Source organism: Myxocyprinus asiaticus, chromosome 35, assembly GCF_019703515.2.
Source record: "Myxocyprinus asiaticus isolate MX2 ecotype Aquarium Trade chromosome 35, UBuf_Myxa_2, whole genome shotgun sequence".
NCBI classification, from domain to species: domain Eukaryota; kingdom Metazoa; phylum Chordata; class Actinopteri; order Cypriniformes; family Catostomidae; genus Myxocyprinus; species Myxocyprinus asiaticus.
Genome location: NC_059378.1, coordinates 4,002,649 through 4,027,713, shown reverse-complemented (window position 1 = coordinate 4,027,713; position 25,065 = coordinate 4,002,649). Strand labels below are relative to the sequence as shown.

The 25,065-nt window shown below is 46.2% G+C and overlaps 1 protein-coding gene across 2 annotated transcripts; it reads left to right on the top strand.

The window, feature by feature from the left end:
- The first annotated feature begins 20,128 nt into the window (after window positions 1-20,128).
- Window positions 20,129-24,956, top strand: LOC127426226 (uncharacterized). Of its 2 annotated transcripts, none has more exons than XM_051672896.1 (6): window positions 20,129-20,238; window positions 20,347-20,396; window positions 20,712-21,039; window positions 21,268-21,393; window positions 21,493-21,620; window positions 22,861-24,956. In XM_051672896.1, exons 2-6 carry the CDS (start codon window positions 20,361-20,363, stop codon window positions 23,089-23,091), a joined length of 849 nt encoding a protein of 282 aa, XP_051528856.1. In that variant the 5' UTR covers window positions 20,129-20,238; window positions 20,347-20,360; the 3' UTR covers window positions 23,092-24,956. The 2 variants fall into 2 exon arrangements, with proteins under 2 accessions (XP_051528856.1, XP_051528857.1); XM_051672897.1 differs by having other exon boundaries at window positions 21,493-21,594; window positions 22,861-23,004.
- The last annotated feature ends 109 nt before the right edge of the window (window positions 24,957-25,065 follow it).

Sequence of the window (25,065 nt, the reverse complement as noted above, 5' to 3'; positions counted from 1 at the left end):
AAGTGATTTGTACTAGTAATTCAGTCCCGCTGTTACGAGCGGTTACCCTTATCTAAACTGCATGCACTTTTCCTCTCTCTCTCGCTCTCATTCTTTCTCTCTCTCACTGATTCATTGAGTGAGCGGTGCCGCGGTTTGTGTTCGACTCAGGCTGGTGAACCAAATTCTCCCTCCTGTTCCGTCAGTTCCTTTTGTGTGTCCGCTCATTTCCACCCGCACGTGGTATCGGCTCCATTTTGGATTTAACCCTCCATTTTGAACCTGATCCTCCATTTTGATTCCTTTGTTACCACACCTGGACACAAACACACACACACACACACACTAGCATATAGCTCCACTGTTAGCTTAGGATATCCTTGATTTTATTTTTGGATTATATTCGGATAGTATTGCTGTGTTCACTACTGCTTGATTATAATACCTCTTGTTATATTATAAGTATTCCTGTTTGTTTTTGTTTGAATATTGTGTTGAAGCCAACCTCTGCCACGTGAAGAACTCCCAAGTTACCTCAGAGTACTATTATTTTACTGGTGTTAGAAACTAACTAACTAGATTACTATTAGATTTGTTTACCAATAATTTAACTAGTTTTTCCCCTTTTTGATTATTTTGATTAACAATTAAGATACTCAACCTACAGGGTAGATTTTGTTTTATGAGACTCAATCAGTAACTTGCTATCATTTTTCTCTTTTCAAAGAGTGGTGACCCGAGAATAGTTTAATGAGTTAAATTCTGTTTTATTACTATTTCATTATTTAATTGTTGTTTGATTAATTGTTATTAATTATGGAATAATTTCTGATAGTAAAACTGATTTAAACAACCAGTAGCACCTACACTGCTACACTTTCAGGACGTCTTCTGTCCCCAATGAGCCTCTCAACTACCTCCTCCTAGACCATGGGACTGTGCAATAGACCTCCTACCCAGGGAGCCAGTGCCCCATGGTAAGATATATCCCCTCTCCATCCCAGAGCAAAAGGCCATCGAGGAGTATATTGAGGAGGCCCTCAACCAGGGCTACATCCAGCCATCCACATCCCCTGTTGCTTCAAGCTTTTTCTTCATGGCAAAGAAGGATGGAAGATAGCAAGTTCCGCTATCCGCTTCACCTCATCCCGGCAGCCTTGGAACTGTTGAGAGGAGCCACTATCTTCACCAAGCTGGACCTTCGCAGCGTGTACAACCTCATTGGGATCCGGAAGGGAGACAAATGAAAAAACGCCTTTGTGACCCCTACAGGCCACTACGAATACCGGGTGATGCCGTATGGCCTGGTCAACGCCCCTTCCGTGTGCCAGGGGTTCATGAATGAGGTGTTCCGGTAGTACCTCAATCGGTTCGTCCTGATCTACATTGATGACATTCTGGTGTACTCCCGGAAAGAGACCGACCACCGTCAACATGTCCTGCTTGTGTTGGAAAGGCTGAGGAAATTCCTTCTCTACCTCAAGGCAGAAATTTTCATTCCATCAGATGTCACTCCAGTTCCTTGGCTACAACATCAGCCCTGAAGGTATTCAGATGGATGAGGTGAAGGTAGAAGCTGTGCGATCCTGGCCCACTCCTTCCATCAAGGAACTCCAGCATTTTTTAGGATTCGCCAACTTCTACCGTCAGTTCATTAGGAACTACAGCTCCATCAATGCTCCATTTAACTTACCTCTTCAAGTCAAAGCCCAAGTCTCTATCCTGGACCCCCAAGGCTTCCTACGCCTTTCAACATCTCAAGAATGCCTTCACCACAGCTCCACTCCTAATCCATCCAGACCCAAAAAACCTTTCATGGTGGGGGTAGATGCTTCCGCTAATGGTGTAGGAGCCATCCTATCTCAGCAGCAGGGGAAACCATCAAAACTCTATCTACTTCTCCAAAAAACAAACCCCAGCGGAGCAGAATTAAGACATCGAAAACCGGGAGCTTATGGCTATTAAGAGTGGCGGCATTGGCTGGAGGGGGCCCATCATACTTTTCTTGTGCTAACTGACCACATAAACCTTGAGTATCTTCGGGAAGCTCGTCGACTCAATCCTCGCCAGGCACGATGGGCCCTCTTCTTCACACGCTTTGACTTCACCATCTCCTATCGTCCAGGGGCCAGGAACTAAGCAGATGCTCTTTCCCATCTCTTCTCTGCAGAGGAAAACCCAGAGGAACCCAAAATCATACTCCCTCCACATGTCATAGTGAGTCCCATCCAGTGGTCCCTGGACGATAGCATTGTGGAAGCCACCGCCACTGAACCTGCTCTGCCAGTCTGCCCCACCAACAGGACCTATGTTCCCACTTCCCAACATCTGACACTCACCGAGTCTGTACACTCCTCTTTGAGCACTGGCCACCCTGGGACCAATAGGACCCTCTCGCTCATCCAGGACCAGTTCTGGTGGCCACGTATGGACAGATGTCAGAAGGTTCATCCAGGGATGTCCAGATTGCACCATGTCAAGGACCCCACGACAACTACCAGTTGACAAACTCCTTTCGCTGCCTGTTCTGCGTCGCCCTTGGTCACACCTTTGGAGTGGACTTCATAACGGACTTACTGCCCTCCTGAAGGATTCACCTGCGTGCTAGTAACAGTGGACCGATTCTCCAAGGCCTGCAAGCTGGTTCCCCTCAGGGGTCTTCCCACCGCCATGGAAACGGCTGATATGCTATTTAACCATGTCTTCCGTAATTATGGAATCTCCAAAAACATCGTCTCTGACAGAGGTCCCCAGTTCATTTCAAGAGTCTGGAAGGCATTCTTCTCCCTCCTGGGTGTGACGGAATGTCACAGATTCACCAGGCTCTCTCGCCACACACACACAGCCTTCCCTCTCTCCTGAATACTAATCACCTGCACCTGTCTCATCACCATGCTAATCAGCTCCCTACATAATCCACACTCACTCCTCAGATGATGTCTGGTCTCCCATGGGATACAGACTCACTTACCTGTTCTCCAGCGACATCCAACAATTTCTCCAAGGTTCCTCTCCAGCGTTTCCAACGATCTGTTTCTCCTCTCCTCGTGTCTCTGTCTGATGTTTGTGAGTGTGGCTCATCAAGGATTCTCACTTCCTATATGAATACAGACTGTTATCGGTGTACTGCTCATCATTTACTGTTCAACATCTTCTGATTGATACTCACCTGTTTAATACTGTGTGTTTAATAAATACCTGCCTTCAGGTTCAAACATCATCTTCGAGTCTGGGTATCTGTTACATCAATAGATGGTTAATTCATTTTGAATAAAGTTCAGTCATGACAACTCTCTGAAGATTTAGCATATCAATATGTCATACCCATATTTACATGATATTGCACTTGGTGGACTGGATCTGCTACGCTGCTGCTGTGACTTGCTGCCATACACCGGCATACTTGGTGCTTGAAGTGGAAGAAAAGAAGTGTGTGTACTTTCCTTGTTAGTATTAAACTACATTTTTTTATATGTATATAAATACAGAGGCAAGAAAAAGTATGTGAACCCTTTGAAATTAGCTTTGCATTAATAGGTCACAAGTATAGACAATGCATAATGTGCTTAAGCTAACAACACAAGTGATTATAATCTTATGTCTTTACTGAATACATCCCATTGAACTTTCTCCTTGATGTGGAAAAAGTAAACCACTAGGCTAAAGACATCAACCAAAGCTAAATAGAGTCAAGAGTTGGAAAACCTGGCATCCAATTAATGAAATGAGATTGGAGGTGTGGGTTAGATCTACTTTGACTTATAAAAAGCACTCAAACATTTTGAGTTTGCTTTTCACAAGAAGCATCTGCTGACATGGACCATGCCTCGCAAAAAAAGAAAAGAAAAAGATTTCAGAAGACCTGCGATAAAGAATTGTTACTTTGCATAAAGCTGGAAAGGGTTACAACATTTTCTTGAATAGCTTAGATAGTCATCTATCCACAGTTAGACAAATTTTTATAAATGGAGACGATTTAGTACTGTGGCTACTCTCCCTAGAAGTGGCCATCCAGCCAAGATTACTCAAAGTGCACACTGCAGAATGCTCAATGAGGTAAAAAAGAACCTTAGAGTGACAGCTAAAGATTTGAAGGAATCTTTGGAACTGATTAACGTCTCTTTTCATGAGTGAATGAAGATGAGATCATATATGACCAGTTAATGTAGAAAACCAGCTAATTCCAAAGGGTTCACATACTTTTTCTTGCTTCAGTAAATTATACTCTATGACTGCTTTTTTTCACAACAAATGTTTGTTTAAAATTAAATAACTGTGTTTAGGGGTTACTATACAGCAGGGCTCTTCAACTACTTTCTTGCAGGGGTCAGATTATCCAGATAAAAACTCAATGGGGGCCATACTTTTATCTTACCTAACACTTTCATTGTAATTAACATGTTGACATGTAAAACAAAACACTGTTAATAGTCAGGGATGTTTAATTAACATTTTTGAGGTCTGGCCATAAATTCCTTCTTAAGATTTGGCTGACGAACAAACATGACTCACACCCTAAATTAAGAAATGGGTTTTGATTAATTTTACTTTGAAAACAAAAATATACAATGTAGGGTTATTGTTAATGGAAACTAAGGAAGAACATTTACATCTGCTAAAGTCTGTATCTCTGACAATATCAACCCACATAAGAAAACGTCCTGGTTACTTGCATAACCTCCGTTCCCTGATGGAGGGAACGAGACGTTGTGTCAATGTAGTGACACTAGGGGTCACTCTTGGGAGCCCGAGACACCTCTGGTCTTTGATAAAAGGCCAATGAAAATTGGTGAGTGGTATCTGCATACCACTCCCCTGGACATATGGATATAAAAGGAGCTGGTATGCAACCACTCATTCAGGTTTTGTGCTGAGGAGCCGAGACATGGTCCTGGCCATTTCAGCAGGTAGTTCAGCATTCCATCAGGGAACAGAGGTTACGCAAGTAACCAGGACATTCCCTATCTGTCACTCACTCGATGTTGTGTCGATGTAGTGACACTAGGGGTCCCTATACGAAATGCCGCAACTGGCTGAACTGTGTTACGTGAACTGGCGGTGTGTGACAGGCAGACCACTGTGTGCCTTGTAGCCAGCGCACCAGGCCGACACGTAACCTCCCCCAACACTGTTATGAGTCGAACGGCCCTTTGGGGACAAGTCGACTGCCCAAAAGATAGAGACAGGCTAGCTCAGTCGTGCCCTCTTATCCTCTTTTTTTCCTCTCCCCAAAAAAAAAACTCCCAAGGGGAAGACACTTCGGAGACCACACCCCTCCCAAAGAGGGGGGTGGGGGGGTATTTTGAGTGGAAATACATTACATGGTCTTGCCGAGCTTTGTCGGAAGTATGTCATGTGGAGAAGTCCCATGGTAGGTCCTACCCTGCGGGGGAATAATTTCTACAAGCATGTAGACTGGGGCAGAGGGGCCTCTGCCGAAGGAAGACGCAGTTTACCAACAGGGAAACGAATTAGCGGAAGATATACATCGCATGGGGTTACCTACGGGGAACCACCACATGCAAAGCACCTACCTCAGTACAGGGCTTAGTTAGCACGTGTACTGAGCCGGCAGTGAGTTTCTCTGCAAACTCGTCTGCCACAGCGCTTGGAGCAAATCAACCAGGGAACACAGTTTGTGAACACTACTGGAAGTCAACGGCACACATCTTCAGCTCAGGGGAGGTGAAAGGCACTATGCAAGCGATACACCCGGCCAACTGTCCTGGACTTATCTGCTTGTACGTGCCACTACAAGGGATGAAACCAGTTCCACCCAGAGATTGTAGAACCTCGCAAAGGTGTTGGGTGTTGCCCAGCCCGCTGCTCTGCAAATGTCTGTTAGAGAGGCGCAACTGGTCAACGCCCAGGAGGCCGCTACACCCCTGGTAGAATGGGCTCGTAGCCCTGCCAGAGGCGGCACGTACTGGGCGTGATATGCCATTGTTATGGTGTCAATGAGCCAGTGGGCGATCCTCTGCTTGGAGACATCGCTTCCTTTCTGCTGTTCCACCAAAGCAGACAAAGAGCTGCTCAGAGACTCTAAAGATCTGCGTGAGATCCAAATAGATGCGTAAAGCGCGCACCGGACACAGCAACGTCAGGGCTGGGTCTGCCTCCTCCTTGGGCAGCGCTTGCAGGTTTACCATCTGATCCCTAAAAGGGGTCGTGGGAACCTTGGGCACATAGCCTGGTCGGGGTCTCAGGATCATGTGAGAGTAGCCCGGACTGAAAACCAGGCACGTTTTGCTGACAGAGAACGCTTGCAGGTCTCCTACCCTCTTGATGGAAGTGAGCGCAGTCAGGAGGGCAGTCTTCAAAGAGAGTGCCTTAAGCTCAGCTAACTGCAAGGGCTCAAAGGGGGCTCTCCGTAGACCCTGAAGAACTACAGAGAGGTCCCATGAGGGAACGAGGCACGGTCTGGAGGGATTCAACCTCCTGGCGCCTCTCAGGAACCTGATAATCAGGTCGTGCTTCCCTAAGGACTTACCGTCCACTGTGTCATGGTGTGCCTACATACACCTTCAAGGTGGAGGGGGACAGCCACCCTTCCAACCTCTCCTGCAGGAAGGAAAGCACCAATCCGACTGCACATCTCTGGGGGTTTTCGCATCAGGAAGAACACCACTTAACGAACAGATGCCACTTCAAGGCATACAGGCGGCTCATAGAGGGGGCCCTAGCCTGAGTGATCGTGTCTAACACTGCGGGTGGTAGACTGCTTAAGTCTTCCACGTCCCGTCCAGGGGTCAGACATGGAGATTCCAGAGGTCTGGTTGTGGGTGCCAGATGGTGCCCTGTCCCTGAGAAAGAAGGTCCTTCCTCAGGGGAATTTGCCGGGGGGTGTTGCGTTGAGCGTGAGGTCCGAGAACCACGTCTGGGTGGGCCAGTAGGGTGCTACCAGGACGACCTGCTCCTCATCCTCCCTGACCTTTCACAGGGTCTGTGCAAGTAAGCTTACTGGGGGAAATGTATATTTGTGAAGTCCAGGGGGCCAGCTGTGTGCCAGAACATCTATACTGAGAGGTGCCTCGGTCAGGGCGTACCAGAGCGGTCATGGTCAATACGGGGCCACGAGGGTGACCTGCTCCTCGTCCTCCCTGACCTTGCACAGGGTCTGTGCAAGTAGGCTCACTGGGGTGAACGCATACTTGCACAGCCCCCAGGGCCAGCTGTGTGAGGGGGGCCCCCATCAGAGAATACCAGAGCAGGCAGTGGGAGGATTCTTGGGAGGCAAACAGATCTACCTGTGCCTGCCCGAATCGACTCCAAATCAGCTGGACCACCTGAGGGTTGAGTCTCCACTCTCCCCTGAGGGTAACCTGCCATGACAGCACGTCCACTGCAGTGTTGAGGTCGCCCGGGATGTGAGTGGCTCGCAGCGACTTGAGGTGCTGCTGACTCCAGAGGAGGAGACGGCAGGTGAGTTGTGACATACAATGGGACCACAGACGCCTTGACGGTTGACATATGCTACCGTTGCCATGTTGTCTGTCCGAACTAACACATGCTTGCCCTGGATCAATGGCCAAAACTTCTGCAGGGCGAGCAGAATTGCCAGCAACTTGAGGCAGTTGATGTGCAATGCAGCTGCGGGCCCGTCCATAAGCCGGTGGCTGTGTGCCCATTGCATACAGCACCCCAGCCCGTTTTGGAGGCATCTGTCGTAACCACGATGCGCCTGGAGACCTGCTCTAGGGGAACGCCTGCCCATAGAAACATGAGGTCGGTCCAAGGGCTGAAGAGGCGGTGACAGATCGGCGTGATGGCCACGCGATGTGTCCAGCGGCGCCATGCCCATCTCGGGACTCGAGTCTGTAGCCAGTGCTGTAGCGGTCTCATATGCATCAACCCGAGCGGAGTGGACACCGCTGAGGATGCCATATGCCCCAGGAGCCTCTGAAAGTGTTTCAGTGGAACCGCTGTCTTCTGTCTGAACGCCTTCAAACAAGTCAGCACCGACTGTGTGCGCTCATTTGTGAGGCACGCTGTCAACGAGACTGAGTCCAACTCCAAACTGAGAAAAGAGATGCTCTGAACTGGGAGGAGCTTGCTCTTTTCCCAGTTGACCCGAAGCCCTACTCAGCTGAGGTGCGAGAGCACCAGGTCCCTGTGTGCACACAACATATCCCGAGAGTGAGCTAGGATTAGCCAGTCATTGAGATAGTTGAGGATGCGAATGCCCACTTACCTTAACGGGGCAAGGGCTGCCTCTGCGACCTTCGTGAAGATGCGAGGGAACAAGGACAGGCCGAAAGGGAGGACCTTGTACTGATACGCCCAACCCTCAAATGCAAACCGCAGGAAGGGTCTGTGTCGAGGTAGAATCGAGACGTGGAAGTATGCGTCCTTCAGGTCTACCGCCGCGAACCAATCTTGATGTTGGATGCTTGCCAGAATGCGTTTTTGTGTCAGCATCTTGAACGGGAGTCTGTGTAAAGACCGGTTCAATACTTGCAGGTCCAAGATTGGCCACAACCCACCGCCTTTTTTCGGTAAAATGAAGTAGGGGCTGTAAAACCCCTTCTTCATCTCGGCCGGAGGGACAGGCTCTATCGCATCCTTCCGTAGGAGGGTAGCGATCTCCGTGGGCAAGGTAGCAGTGTTCTCGACCTTCACCTAGGTGAAGTGGATGCCGCTGAACCTGGGCGGAAGCCTGGCGAACTGAATCGCGTAGCTGAGTCGGACGGTCTGGATCAGCCATTGCGACGGATTGGAAAGCACAAGCCACGTGTCCAAGCTCTGGGTGAGGGGGACCAAGGGGACAATCTCGTCAGACGTACCGGCAGGTGGGGTTTCGCGGCGGGGCTGAGCCTGAGGTGCCACGCCATGTTGTGGCTGTGCTGAGTTCAGGGACATCGAAGCACTTACCTGGCTCCTTGTGACCACCCTCAGAACAGCCTGGGATGGGGAAGGAAGAGGCCTGTCCTCGTGACCCGTGGAGACTGTCACATCGGGGGGCGGATTTGTACCACAACTGGGCACGCAGGGGCAGGGAGTTTGCTGGAGTGCCAAACCTGCCAAAATGTAATGGTGGACGATGGTCATGATGACGGCCGTGCACACCAGGTATGTAAACCAGGGAATGAGGAAACCACTCTTTTGCTGAACTGTTGGGTAACGCAGCCACTTGGGCATGTGGTGAAATTAAATGAAAAGGCAACAAAAGATTCTCCTCCTGGCCCTCCACCGAGGGATGGAGTGGTCTGCTTACCAGCTCCAAGGCAGTGGGTTTTGTCGTCCCTTGGTCACGGGTCGTGGGTTCTTGGCGGCCGGCTGTGAAACAGGTGGCTCCACGCCGGGGCCGGGCCGAAGGGGCGGGCTGCGGTGGAGCCGGTGCAGTCACCGCAGGGGGATGCCCTTGGTGACGAGCAGGCGGGGTGCGGGATCTTGAGCCGTGCCGGGGCAGGATGTGCCAGATAGCCTCTGTCTGCTGCTTCACCGTCGAGAACTGCTGGGCAAAGTCCTCAACGGTGTCACCGAATAGGCCAACCTAGGAAATGGGGGCAGCAAGGATCCGTGCCTTGTCAGCCTCACCCATCTCGACCAGGTTGAGCCAAAGGTGGCGCTCCTGGACCACCAAGGTGGACATCGCCCGCCCGAGAGACCGCGGCGTGACCATCGTCGCCCGGAGAGCGAGATCGGTCACCGAGCGCAGCTCCTGCATCAAATCTGGGGCAGAACAACCCTCATGCAGTTAGCGCCTTGGCTTGGTGGACTTGCAGGAGAGCCATGGCGTGCAGGGCGGAGGCAGCTTGTCCAGCGGCACTGTAGGCTTTGGCCGTCAGGGACGACGTAAACCTACAGGCCTTGGACGGAAGCTTTGGGCGCCCACGCCAGGTGGCGGCGCTCAGTGGGCATAGGTGCACCGCGAGTGCCTTATCCACTGGGGGAATCTCCGAATAGCCCCTGGCCGCCCCACCAACAAGGGTAGTGAGGGCAGGGGAGCTGAAAGATACCGGGCAGTAAAAGGTGCCTCCCACGACCTTGTCAGCTCCTCGTGCACTTCCGGGAAGAAAGGAACTGGAGTGGGGCGTGGCTGTGAGCGGCTGCCCAGGAAAGCATGTCCGTCATTTCCGCGTCAACCTGTGACTGGGTGACCGTACCCGAGGGGGGGAGCCCAGCTGAGGCTTCTGCATTCGACTGGATGAGCCCGCTCTCCAATGCTGCGCTCAAAAGCTCATCAGATTCGCGGGCTCCGAACAAGAGGTCGAACTCGCCGTGAGACGAGCCGGCGGACTCATCCGGAAGCCTGATCGGGGCAGATGAGCATGCTGGGGAATGGGAGGTCCGTGGGGGGATACCCAGCGGAGGTGGTCCCATTGGGGTCCCCAAATCGCCCCCAGTGCTAGCCACGCTGGCCTTATACCCGTAGGTAGAAGGACTGAGGCGGGGAGCCGCTTACGAAAGCAAGCCGCGACCGCAACGTTGCCATGGTCATGTTCTTGCAATGAGTACATGATCCATTCACGAATGCTGTCTCCGTGTGGGTCACGCCCAGACATGAAAGACAGCGATTGTGACTGTCAGAAGTTGAGAGATAACGACCACAACCAGGAATAACACACAAATGGAAAGGCATCTTTAAAAACACGCATCTTTAAAAAGACGTTCCGTGTGTGCCGCTCTTTTAGAGAAATATACTCTTTTAGAAGAATATTTCTGCCGAAGCGCCCAGGGGCGTTCTCTGCAGTGCACCAGTGCAGAGGAGGGAGAAGCCGCTGAAATGCGCCATCAGATCCAGCAGAGGTGAATGAACAGTCAGCTCAGTAAACATCGACCGTTTGGCTCCGAAGAGAAAATCTGAATGAGTGGTTGCATACCAGCTCCTTTTATACCCGTATGTCCAGGGGAGTGGTATGCAAATACCACTCGCCAATTTTCATTGGCCTTTTATCAAAGACCAGAGGTGTCTCGGGCTCCCAAGAGTGAACCCTAGTGTCACTACATCGACACAACATCGAGTGAGTGACAGATAGGGAACAGTGGCAATCTAATGTAGAACTGTCTGTTATTGTCTAATGTAAACTGAAAAAAGACTTTGTTAATTCGCCTTTCCTTGTCCTGCACATATGGTGAATTTGTGCAGGAACCAGATACAGTACCTGTGCAGATAATCACTGGTAAAAGGAGAACAAATACATTTGATGATGTTCAGGATTGAGAACGCTGACAGACATTTGTATTTAGAACCAAACATAATCAGGATTTTTGCATGTATGCAGGTTCAGTAATGCTTAACATTATCACTTTTTTATGAGCACTACAGATGCTGAACAGATGAGACATGCTCGTTAAACTCTTGAAGAATGGAGAATAAAAGCAAACTTTTCTGTTTATACAGTAAATTTTTCATCATCGATTTATCCTTTCTTTAAAAAGTTTGTGCATATGAGCTGACATCACTTCTTTAAAAACTGCTGTGATGTATTTTTTTTAAGTCTTTAGTTTTGTTCGCACCCAGCAGGTAAACTCATTTGACTGAATAAGACTGAATAAAATGTGTTCAGCTAAAAGTTAGTGGTTCATGTTTTGGAGAGCAGTGTAACTGAACTATGCCCAGACAAGCTTAAACACATGTGTTCCTGTCTGGGACTGGACTACGGATTGATTCTGATGGCCGCTGATGTTGTTGCACGCGCTGCTGATTGTTGTTCAATGTTTAGACTGATTTTATCAAAATCAGTCAGAGGGTCAGATAAAAGTGATTGGCGGGCTGCATCGAATCGCCAACTTACATTAAATAAAGAAATTACATTGTACCGGGAGGATCTGAGTGATGGTTGTATGCAAGAAAAAATGCCAGTACTCTGTAAACTAAATTATAGACCACGTTTTAACCTGGTATTAGGATGCATTTCGGGTGATCCGTTCAAATGTGGTCAGCCCTAAATACAGGTCTAAACGGGGTCTAAAATATTTTGTGATTGGATCACAAAAACCACATACGAATGTGGTCAAAAATGCATCAGGCCACATCGCATTTAAGGTGTAAGAACTAGTCTGTCCTGTATGCGTCCCAGCAGCAATGAAGTGCCGTCCCTCACCTGTCAGTCAAATGAAACACTAGAACAAGAGTTTAAACTTTGCTGTTTACGAGCAGCTTTAAAAGTCATGTCAAGTCATTTTTATTTGTATAGCGCTTTTCACAACACACATCGTTTCAAAGCAGCTTTACAGAAAATCATGCTTTAACAGAAAATGAAACTGTAGTGTCTATAAAGTCTTGATCATTGTGTAGTTTGATTAAATATGACTGTAAATTGTGTATAAAATAAATAATTAAATAATAGTTGTATTTAGAACCCCAGGGAGCAAGCTGAAGGCGACTGTGGCAAGGAACACAAAACTCCATAAGACGTTGGTGTCACGATTGTAGGGAATGAGGCTTAGGAGCCAAGCGCAGAGTAAATTAAAGTAATTTATTTATTCAAAAAACAAATACAAACTCCCACGAGGGGGAAAAAACAATAAACATAAACTACCCCGAAGAGGAAAAACACAAAGTAAATAGTCCAGGCTGGGGTAGGGAAAAGAGGGCACAGGTCCGACCGGACTGGGCTGGAGTGAAACAGGATATCTGATAACATCAGTTCATCCTCTGAAGTCCATCATAATAGACTGAAGTGATGTCTGGTTGGCACTGGCTGCATTTAGTCGTCATTACTCAGAGACACAAAGCAGTGGAGTCTGACACCAAGCAGAAACGGATGTGGATCTGGCCAGCTCTGGTAACCTCGGGATATGAATCCCGAGGAATTCTTGGAAACAAATAGAATAATATTAACATAGATGCCATTCAATTTTTTGCAGAGTTATAGAGCATGATAAATGTTTCTGGTTCTGTCAGACCTAACTAAAGCAGCCTAATTGTGAGTTAATGGATAAATTAGGTGTATGCCTGGTTAAACAGATGAGTCTTTAGTCTAGACTTAAACTGAGTGAGTGTGTCTGAATCTCAAACAGTGTTAGGGAGACTATTCCATAGTTTAGGAGCCAAATGATCTTCCTCCTTTTGTTGATTTTGATATTCTAGGAACTATTAACAGGTCAGAATTTTGTGATCGTAATGAACGTGATGGAATGAAGCATGTCAGAAAGTCACTTAAGTACTGTGGAGCTAGACCATTCAAAGCTTTGTATGTAGTTAACAAAATTTTAACATTAATACAAAATTTAGCAGGTAGCCAAAATAACGATGATAAAACGGAGCTAATATGATCATATTTCTTGGTTCTAGTCAGCACTCTGGCTGCTGCATTTTGAACCAATTGAAGTTTATTTATTGAACTTGCAGGACATCCTCCCAGTAATGCATAACACATGAACACATGAATTCGTTTTTCAGCATCAGCAACAGAGAGCATGTGTCATAACTTAACAATATTTCTCAGATGGAAGAATGCTGTTCTACAAACATTAGAAATGTGATTTTCAAAGGACAGATTGGAAATAATGTTCCGATCGTAAAATAATAAAATAAAAAAAACCCGGATACATACACAACCATGAGAGCCTCACGGATCTTCTTTAGTGTGTCTGATATCAACACCGATGACTAGCACAAACACCTGAAAATCCTTTAATACAGGTAATACACTAAAATAACAGATAATTCTGCTTGACATGTTGCTTTTGTGCTTAGATTAAATTTCAAACACATCTGGGAGAAACAGCGTGCTAGTTTTTTCGCACTTTCTTTGTCTTTTCTGACGTTGGTGCGCTTTAATATCATGCAGTAACACACTGACATAGTGATTGATATATGTTTTCATGAAACAGAGACCCTCCCCTCCAAATCCGAACACAAGTGGTCACAGGAGACGCATTTAAATGACCAGGTGTAAACAGTCATGTGTCTCACCTGACCACATGTGATCGGATCACCCGAGATGCATCGTAATACCAGGTGGAAACAGGGTCATAGAAGTGCAGGTACTGCGTACCATTGAGTACCTGCCCACTTCAAGCACTGGACATACTGAGTTGAGCATATGGACATGCTTCTGCACAATTAAACCAAATGCAAGACATGCTGCATTGAGCATGTATGAAATGCTGCAGCATGTTGCAGATCTAGACAACTGCAGCTGGGGTGGAGGTGGGTTTCATAGAAAAAAACTCTCACAACTAGTCCAATGGAACTACAGGTCAATAAACTTCTACCAAAAGAGTATCAGACAATTGTTGTAGACCAAAGTTGTAGCTTTCGATATTAACACTGTTAAAAAACGGTGTGCCACCCTGAAAATACCTATATCTGGATCCACTGTGGCCAACCCACTTCTGAAATCTGAAGCCGCCACTGTTGTATTGTCCCTGAAATGATGCTTTCCCTATCTGTCACTCACTCGATGTTGTGACGATGTAGTGACACTAGGGGTCACTCTTGGGAGCCCGAGACGCCTCTGGTCTTTGATAAAAGGCCAATGAAAATTGGCGAGTGGTATTTGCATGCCACTCCCCCGGACATACGGGTATAAAAGTAGCTGGTATGCAACCATTCATTCAGATTTTCTCTTCGGAGCCGAACGGTCATGCTCATTGAGCTGAATATTACTGTTCATTCACCTCTGCTGAATCTGATGGCGCATTTCAGCGGCTTCTCCCTCCTCTGCACTGGTGCACTGCAGAGAACGCCCCTGAGTGCTTCGGCAGAAAAACAAGAGAGTATATTTTCTGAAAGAGCTTTTCCTCCTCTAAAAGAGTATATATTTCTCTAAAAGAGCAGCACACACGGAACGTCTTTTTAAAGATGCCTTTCCGATTGTGTGTTATTCCTGGTTGCGGTCGTTATCTCTCAACTTCGGATAGTCATGATCACTGTCTTCCGTGTCTGGGCAGCGTTTGTGGATGGTTCATGTTCTCACTGCGAGAACATGACCATGGCAACGTTGCGGTCACGGCTTGCTCCCCGCCTCGGTCCTTCTACCTATGGGTATGAGGCCAGCATGGCTAGCACTGGGCGCGATTTGGGGACCCCAATGGGATCGTCTCCGCCGGGTATCCCCCCGCGGACCTCCCATTCCCCAGCACGCTCGTCTGCCCCAATCGGGCTTCCGGATGAGTTCGCTGGCTCGTCTCACGGCGAGTCTGGCTTCTTGTCCGGAGCCCGTGAAGATGATGAGCTCTCGAGCCAGCATCGGAGAGCGGGCTCGTCCAGTCGGACACAGAAGCCTCAGCTGGGCTTCCACCTTTGGGGACGATTGCCCAGTCACAGGCCGATGCCGAAATGACGGACATGCTTTCCCGGGCGGCCGCAAGCGTCGGGTTAGAGTGGAACCCTCTGCTCTCCCCTGAACCCTCACGGCTTGATGATTGGTTGCTGGGCTCGCAGCGCCGCTCAAAGCAGCCACGCCCCGCTCCAGTGCCATTCTTCCCGGAAGTGCATGAGGAGCTGACGAAGTCGTGGGAGGCACCTTTTACTGCCCAGCCCCGATTCCGCAGTTCCCCCGCTCTCACTACCCCCAGTGGCGGGGCGGCCAGCGGCTATACGGCGATTCCCCCGGTGGATAAGGCGCTCACGGTGCACCTATGCCTGCAGAGCACCGCCACCTGGCGTGGACACCCTAAGCTCCCGTCCAAGCGCTGTAGGCTCACGTCGTCCCTGACGGCTAAAGACTACAGCGCTGCTGGACAAGCCGCCTCTGCCCTGCACGCCATGGCTCTCCTGCAGGTCCACCAAGCCAAGGCGCTGAAAGAACTGCACGAGAGTAGTTTCGCCCCAGATTTGATGCAGGAACTGTGCTCGGCGACCGACCTCGCTCTCCGAGTGACGAAGGTCACGGCGCGGGCTTTCGGGCAGACGATGGCCACACTAGTGGTCCAGGAGAGCCACCTTTGCCTCAACCTGGTTGAGATGGGCGAGGCCAACAAGACACCGTTCCTTGCTGCCCCCATTTCCCAGGCGGGCCTATTCGGCGACACCGTCGAGGACTTTGCCCAGCAGTTCTCGGTGGTGAAGCAGCAGACGGAGGCAATCCGGCACATCCTGCCCCGGCATGGCTCAAGATCCCACACCCTGTCTGCTCATCGACAAGGGCATCCCCCTGCGGTGACTGCACCGGCTCTGCCGCAGCCCGCCCCTTCAGCCTGGCATGGAGCCCACCGCAGGAAGTAGACACCAGCCGTCTCACAGCCGGCGCCCAAGAACCCACGGAGGTCCTTAAAGCGCCCCTGAGACGGGCGACCCAGGGACGAGGGAACCCACTCACGTGGAGCTGGTAGAAAGACCACTCCATCCCCCGGTGGAGGGCCGGGTGGAAAATCTTTTGTTGCCTTTTTGTTTGATTTCGCCACATGCCCAAGTGACTGCGGTACCCAACAGTTCAGCAAAAGAGCGGCTTCCTTCCTCCCTGGGTCACATACCCGGTGTGTACCTGCGGTGGTGGACAAGATCACTCAGGCTAGGGCCCCCTCTTCGAGGTGCCTGCGCACCTTAAAGTGGCTTCTGTTCGCTAAGTGGTGTTCTTCCCGATGCGAAGACCCCCAGAGATGCACAGTCAGTTCTTTCCTTCCTGCAGGAGAAGTTGGAAGGGAGGCTGTCCCCTTCCACCTTGAAGGTGTACGTTGCCGCCATAGCAGCACACCACGACGCAGTCGACGGTAAGTCCTTAGGGAAGCACTACCTGATCATCAGGTTCCTAAGAGGTGCCAGGAGACTGAACCCTTCCAGACCGCGCCTCGTTCCCTCATGGGACCTCTCTGTAGTTCTTCAGGGTCCTCTTTGAGCCTTTGCAGTCAGCCGAGCTTAAGGCACTGTCCTTGAAGACTGCCCTCCTGACTGCGCTCACCTCCGTCAAGAGGGTAGGTGACCTGCAAGCATTCTCTGTCAGCGAAACGTGCCTGGAGTTCGGTCCGGGTTACTCTCACGTGATCCTGAGACCCCTACTGGGCTATGTGCCCAAGGTTCCCACCACCCCTTTTAGGGACCAGGTGGTGAACCTGCAAGTGCTGCCCCAGGAGGAGGCAGACCCAGCCCTGTCTTCGCTGGGTCCGGTGCCCGCTTTACGCATCTATTTGGATCGCACGCAGAGCTTTAGAACCTCTGAGCAGCCCTTTGTCTGCTTTGGTGCACAGCAGAAAGGAAGCGCTGTCTCCAAGCAGAGGATCACCCACTGGCTCATTGACGTCATAACTATGGCATATGTCGCCCAGGACATGCCGCCCCCGGTAGGGCTACGAGCCCATTCTACCCGGGGTGTAGTGGCTTCCTGGGCCCTGGCCAGGGGTGCCTCTCTAACAGACATTTGCAGAGCAGCAGGCTGGGCAACACCCACCTTTGCAAGGTTCTACAACCTCCGGGTGGATCTGGTTTCATCCCAGGTAGTGGCACGCAACACAAGCGGATAAGCCCGGGATAGCCGGCCGGGTGTATCGCTTGCACATAGCGCCTTCCACCTCCCTTGGAGCTGAAGACGTGCGCCATTAATTCCCAGGAGTGTTGACAAACTTTGTTCCCTGGTTGACATCCTCCGAGCCCTGTGGCAGTCGAGTTTTTGGAGAGACTCACTGCCAGCCCAGTACACATGCTAACTAAGAGTCCTGTTCTGGGGTAGGTGCTCCGCATGTGGCGGTTCACTGTAAGGCTAACCCCATGTGATATATATCTTCCGCTAGTTCGTTTCCCTGTTGGCAAACTGTGTCTTCCTAGGGCAGAGTCCCTCTGCCCCAGTTTCCATGTTTGTAGTAACTCCTCCCCCGTTGGGTAGGATCTACCTTGAAGACTCTCCACTTGATCGGAAAGACCATGTGACGTATTCTTCCACTTAAATATCCCCCCTCTCTTTGGGCGAGGTGTGGTCTCCGCTGTGTCTTCCCCTTGGGAGGGACACCCCCCGACTAGACCTGGTGGCCCAGTTGGATAATCCCCCTTCTTTTTTAGGGAGTGGAAAAAGAGAAACAGAAAAGAGGCCACGACTGAGTTAAGCCTGTCTCTATCTTTTGGGTAGTCGACTTGTCCCCAAAGGGCCGTTCGACACTCATGACTATGTTGGGGGAGGTTATGTGTCGACCTGGTGTGCTGGCTATGAGGCACACAGTAGTCTGCCCATCACACACCGCCAGTTCACGTAACACAGTTCAGCCAATTGTGGCGTTTCATATAGGGACCCCTAGTGTCACTACATCAACACAACATCGAGTGAGTGACAGATAGGGAACGTCATGGTTACTTGTGTAATCTCCGTTCCCTGATGGAAGGAATGAGATGTTGTGTTCCTCCTGCCACAATGCTGAAATACCCGCTGAAATGGCCGGACCTTATATCGGCTCCTCAGCATAAAACCTGAATGAGTGGTTGCATACCAGCTCCTTTTATACCTGTATAGTGCATCCGGAAAATATTCACAGCGCTTCACTTTTTCCACATTTTGTTATGTTACAGCCTTATTCCAAAATGGATTAAATTCAGTATTTTCCTCAAAATTCTACAGACAATACCCCGTAATGACAACGTGAAAGGAGTTTGTTTGAAATCTTTTTTATTAAAAATAAAAACCGAAAAAAAATCACGTACATAAGTATTCACAGCCTTTGCCATGACACTCAAAATTGAGCTCAGGTGCATCCTGTTTCCACTGATCATCCTTGAGATGTTTCTACAACTTGATTGGAGTCCACCTGTGGTAAATTCAGTTGATTGGACATGATTTGGAAAGGCACACACCTGTCTATATAAGGTCCCACAGTTAACAATGCATGTCATAGCACAAACCAAGCCATGAAGTCCAAGGAATTGTCTGTAGACCTCCGAGACAGGATTGTATCGAGGCACAGATCTGGGGAAGGGTACAGAAAATGTTTTGCAGCATTGAAGGTCCCAATGAGCACAGTGGCCTCCATCATCTGTAAATGGAGGAGGTTTGGAACCACCATGACTCTTCCTAGAGCTGGCCACCTGGCCAAACTGAGTGATCGGGGGAGAAGGGCCTTAGTCAGGGAGGTGACCAAGAACCCGATGGTCACTCTGACAGAGCTACAGCGTTTCTCTGTGGAGAGAGGAGAACCTTCCAGAAGAACAACCATCTCTGCAGCACTCCACCAATCAGGCCTGTATGGTAGAGTGGCCAGACGGAAGCCACTCCTCAGTAAAAGGCACATGACAGCCCACCTAGAGTTTGCCAAAAGGCACCTGAAGGACTCTCAGACCATGAGAAATAAAGATTGAACTCTTTGGCCTGAATGGCAAGCGTCATGTCTGGAGGAAATCAGGTATCTATCATCACCTGGCCAATACCATCCCTACAGTGAAGCATGGTGGTGGCAGCATCATGCTGTGGGGATGTTTTTCAGCGGCAGGAACTGGGTGACTAGTCAGGATCGAGAGAAAGATGAATGCAACAATGTACAGAGACATCCTTGATGAAAACCTGCTTCAGAGCGCTCTGGACCTCAGACTGGGGCAAAGGTGCATCTTCCAACAGGACAATGACCCTAAGCACATAGCCAAGATAACAAAGGAGTGGCTACAGGACAACTCTGTGAATGTCCTTGAGTGGCCCAGCCAGAGCCTAGACTTGAAAATGGCTGTGCAACAATGCTCCCCATCCAACCTGATGGAGCTTGAGAGGTCCTGCAAAGAAGAACGGGAGAAACTGCCCAAAATTAGGTGTGCCAAGCTTGTAGCATCATACTCAAAAAGACTTGAGGCTGTAATTGGTGCCAAAGGTGCTTCAACAAAGTATTGAGCAAAGGCTGTGAATACATACGTACATGTGATTTTTTTTGTGTGTGTTTTTTATTTTTAATAAATTTGCAAAGATTTCAAACAAACTTCTTTCACGTTGTCATTATGGGGTATTGTTTGTAAAATTTTGAGGAAAATAATGAATTTAATCCATTTTGGAATAAGGCTGTAACATAACAAAATGTGGAAAAAGTGAAGCGCTGTGAATACTTTCTGGATGCACTGTATATCTGGGGGAGTGGCATGCAAATACCACTCGCCAATTTTCATTGGCCTTTTATCAAAGACCAGAGGTGTCTCGGGCTCCCAAGAGTGACCCCTAGTGTCACTACATTGACACAACATCTCATTCCCTCCATCATGGAATGGAGGTTACACAAGTAACCATGACGTTTTACCCCTTCCCCCACAACACCTTTTTATCTAGCATGGCCTCATGCTTTGGTTTCTTGACTCTTGTAGCTTCCTCTTCCTACCACATTATCTGGTCAACTAACTTTGAAAAGCCTACTTTTCTGAGCCAAAGTTCACACATCCTTGTCATCAGTGCTAAGCTCAACGTGGCAGCAAAGGTACTCTATGCAATCATATCTATCTATCTATCTATCTATCTATCTATCTATCTAAAATACATTGCAATACTTATGATTTACAAATCATTGTTATCTATCTATCTTTAGAAAAAGAGATAAACATGAACGATATTCTGATTGAAGGATTTCCTTTATTGGTAGGTTTAGAATTTATTCACACACTAATGCACTCAAAGATACACATTCACAAACTTCCACATTTGATCTTATCGTGTAAACCATTTAAATGTTGCAGGACAAAGAAGTGAGACTGATCATTATACAACACACATGAATGTTTTTAAGTCAGGAAAAATCACATGGTCTTTTGTGAGGGGTGTTTAAATTCTAGAGACCACCTCATCATGGTTGATTTTTTTAGACGTTGCTTGAGAAATAATAGATCTTTCTGATCTTAGGTAAGTAGACTGAGTCTCTTCAACTTTAGTGAAGTAAATAATCTGCTCTCTTAGACTATCCATCATCCATGCAAGAAACAAACAGAAGAGTGTGCATCTGAGGAGATCTGTGCCTATAAAAAGGAGCCGACAGTCATGAGGTTCAGACTGACGATGGCAAGAGAGGAAGATCTGGAAACAGTTGGCCACCAGGAAACACCACATCCAAAAGCCGAGTGGGAAGATACAGACATTGAGGATAACTGTTTCAGTGATGAAGAACTGCTTCTTGTCTCCATGGTTGATGATCAGGGCTCCGACTCTGACAGTCCTTCATGCCACAGCTGTGATTTTCAGTTTAACAAAGCTGTTGACATGTCTGAGAAAGCTGAGATAGCTCAAAGTAAGAAATGAATTCTTTTGCATTGATTGATGTTTTGATCCATTTTGAATTGTTAATTTTAGAATTATATGCAAATAGTATCCCCTTTGCATCTCTTAGTTGTTCTAATTGATAATTGGTGTCCATAGAATTTACATCAATAATGTGACTACAGATTTGAAGGAAAACCAATGCAAAACGTGTTTGAGATTTTTTAAGTGGCAATTTATTCTGCTTCCATTTTCTCAGATTTTGCATGGATTGGGCAACTGTGTAAAGAGCTGTATAAAGAAAATAATTTGTTCCTGAAGAGTTTTGAGGGCAAGTATGTTGCTCCATTTTATAAACAGATATGTGTGGAGGACACCATGTCAGGTTTGTACTAAGTCACGTTAAAGCTGTTTTGAAAACTTTTATTATCCCCCTGTTTTGTATCGTCTTACTGTATTTGAAAATGAATTGCTTTTGTTACAGCAACAATCACCATCTACCACATCACCAAAGACATCAAATCAAGAGTTTCCGTTGTGCTGAACTTCACAGGCACGGATAACTTCTTTTCCTGCACCAAGCAAGGTGAAAAAAACATTTTAACACTTACGGTAGGTGTTTTAAGATTTTATATTTGTACTCTAAAATTTCATGTCAACACGTTTGTTAAATAGCGTGTCAGTATTATTTATTTGGTACGGAGCCCCATTACCAAGCCCCTTAGATGATAGGGCGGTAATATTGTTCTAAAATGGTTTTGTCTGCCCTCGCAATAATTTTACGTCCTCTCATAATAAATTTACCATGGTTTTACTACAGTAACCATATTTTAACCATGATATTGGTAGTGGAACCATAGTCATAATACAGGGAAACAAAACACTATGGTCATAAAAAAAAAAAAACATAATTTGGGGGGTATTATGGTTTTACTATGCAAATACCTTAGTTTAACTATATTGTGGTAACACTTTAAAATAAGGTTACATTTGAAATTATTGGTAAACAACATTAGTTGACATGAACTAACAATAAATAATACATTTACAGCATTTAGTAATCTTGGTTAATCTTCATTTCAACATATAGCTACTAACACATTTTTAAAATCAAAAGTTATAAATTAACATTAGTAAACGCACTATGAACTAACTTTAAATGTTATACGTTTTATTAACTAACATTAACAAAATTGATAAATACTGTAAAAAAAAATATTCTGTTCATTGTTGGTTAATGATTCCTAATGCGTTTACTAATGTTAACAAATGTTACCTTATAATAAAGTGCTACTAACATTGTAGAATATAGTAACTATCGTTTTTGTGGAAAACATGTATTTTTTCTATAGTAATATTGTAGCAACTACAAAAATGATTGCAAGTGAACGCAAACTATTGCTAGGGCATGCAAAAGTTATTGCGAGGAGACGCAAACTATTGTGAGGGAATGCAAAACTTATTGCGAAGGAACACAAAACTATTTCAGAAAAAACTCCTGCCCTGTCCTCTCAGGGGCTCCATACTTTGGAGCTCTGTGCTTTGATTAAAGAGTTGTTCTGTCATAATTTCCACATAGCTGTAGAGATTGATGGCATCTTTAACAGAATATTCCTGTTTCATTCGACCGTATTTGTGTCATAATGTTGATTACCACAAAAATGTATTTCGACTGAGCTTAACTTGTATTAAACCTGGAATATTCCTTTAAGCGTAGAATGTTGTCTTTCTTGTCTAAAAGGATTTTATGTCATGCACAATGATTCATTCTTCTTCATAACTCCTTCAGAAGTACTGTAAGTTCTGTCCTTTAAGCTGCAGCTAAACCAAAAGTGTATCATGTGTATTTCAGAAATATGACAAAAACAAGCTGCACAGCATTTCTCCAGATGACACTGAAACATCATGCCTTGTTTTCTACATGTCTCAATCTGCAAGCTGTCTCCGGCGCTTCGAATCTGCTCTCCACAGAGGGTGGTTTATACACAACATAGACAGTGATGATTTGAAAATGCAAAGATGCAACAGTTACCCACCTGGCAATGATCCGCCCAACACCTTTTTTTCCGTCATTAAAAGTTAGACCACATAGTGACCTGAACAGTCTCTCCTATCTCCTTATAATGAAACTTCTAACTGCGTCCATGCATATTTACTTTAATGTCCTTTTCAGAGCCCAAATATGCCAAAAATAATCATCATTGTAATCAACACAATGAACAAACGTTGTACTTTTTATTTTATTTAGCTTAATACTACAAGCTTAGACCATTATAATAAGTGTAAGAATGTTATTTATTATCATTATCTGCATTATTTACATTAGCAGTTATGATGTTTTAAACTGCCAATACTTTGGAAAATTATAGTGGTGTTAAGATATATGCTCTCAACTAGGCATTGTTTGTCCTCAAATACAACTAAAAAAAGTAATTGTCTTTTTTAGACTGTTCAGATTAATCTGTTAAATTGTAAATTGTTAAAAAGCATTGTTTGATTGTTACTAATAATAGATCTTAGATGTGTTTTTTTATTATTTTTTTATTTTGTATTGAAGGTTAAAGACAGAATTTTGGTTGGAGACATCTTTTAAAGATTTTCGTGTTACTGCCATTGCAAAAGTAGATGTGTACTGTGTTACTTAAAGCTGAACCGTATTTACCCCATTATTCATATGCATGTGTTTGTTAAGCTACTTTGAAACTGATATTTATTTCAGAGATGGGACCAAGCGAGTCTAAAGTCTTTGCATTTAAGTCCCAATGCAAGACAGGCAAGTCCAAGTCAGGTTACAAGTCGTCAACTTTAAACTTCAAGTCTTAAACAAGTCACTAGTGCTCTTTGCCCAAATTAGTGTCAGATTATTCATTACTAATTACACCCTCCTCAGTTTTAGCACATTTTAGCACAATGTGTGGACTTTTGAGACGACCCCCTATTTAATTTTAAATTAATGATCTGGTACGATTTCGCCATGACAGCATCTGACCAGCTTAAATATGGGACAAATCACATCCCGTATTGATTTGATACGGGACGCATCATTTCATCTTTAAATACAGGATGATTCCGTATTTGATCTTCGTTAGTCTACAGTGCATCGTTTAGCTCAGCAATGAGGCATGCAAAATAATTCATGCCAAAGCTGTAGTTGTAGTGCACTGAGCTCCGTGAAGCTAAGTAGCTAGCTAGCTAACCCAGCTAACACGATAAGTTAAATGCTATTGAACCATGGCGTGTAAGAGTTAACAATCTCTTAACTTAGCTCTGTCTGGGGGTTTTCAGATTGCCTCACAAAACTGGACGTTGTTTAAGAAGCGTCTGTAATTTTTGAACCACAGGTTCTACATGTTGAAATCCTTTTGTTGCCTTCGATATTGTATTCTTTATATCCAGATGAAATTACCTTTGGTTTAATTTTGGTTGTGTCGTCCTTGAATGCACAATGTTCAAGCTTAGTCCTGTGGAAGATGATTGGTTGGTTGTCTGATTAGTTGAATGTGGAACATGGAAATGTAAATTTGAAAATCAAATGAACTGTTTATTGGGGAAATGTTTTGCGCCACATTTTTAAATGTACAACTCTGATCTTTGATTTTAGAAGGTATAACGTTTTTCCAAGTCAGAGGGATCGAGTCCAAGTCAAGTCGCAAGTCATCTTTGATTACGTCGAGTTGAGTTGCAATTCATCAAATTTGTCAAGTCATGTGGCTTGAGTCCACATCCCTCATTATTGTTCTATTTCATTTTGTTATTGTTTTCATAATATTTTTTGTACCAAACCAATTTTGTTTGTTTTACATAGAACAAATCTTTAAAATAATACACTGTTTGTCCTTTTTTTAAACAATATTAATAATATTAACCAATATTTACATTTGTCTGTATAAGCTATGAACATAAGCTATCCTGTTTTTACATTAAATTAATCATATTATCATGAGCTTATCCTGTATATCATTGTTCATTTGAACCTCAGGCAATAAAATAAATATTTGTGAACACATCAAACAAATAATCTGCTCATTATATTAAAATATAGGAAGTCTCCAAATGC

What these genes read in the sequence shown, in the direction of transcription:
- LOC127426226 (XM_051672896.1), top strand. Translation starts at nt 20,361, where the DNA reads ATGAACGATATTCTGATTGAAGGATTTCCTTTATTG. An exon ending in TTGAAGGATTTCCTTTATTG is followed by an intron (nt 20,397 to 20,711) that starts GTAGGTTTAGAA and finishes CTGCTCTCTTAG; the next exon opens with ACTATCCATCATCCATGCAA. An exon ending in AAAACATTTTAACACTTACG is followed by an intron (nt 21,621 to 22,860) that starts GTAGGTGTTTTA and finishes TGTGTATTTCAG; the next exon opens with AAATATGACAAAAACAAGCT.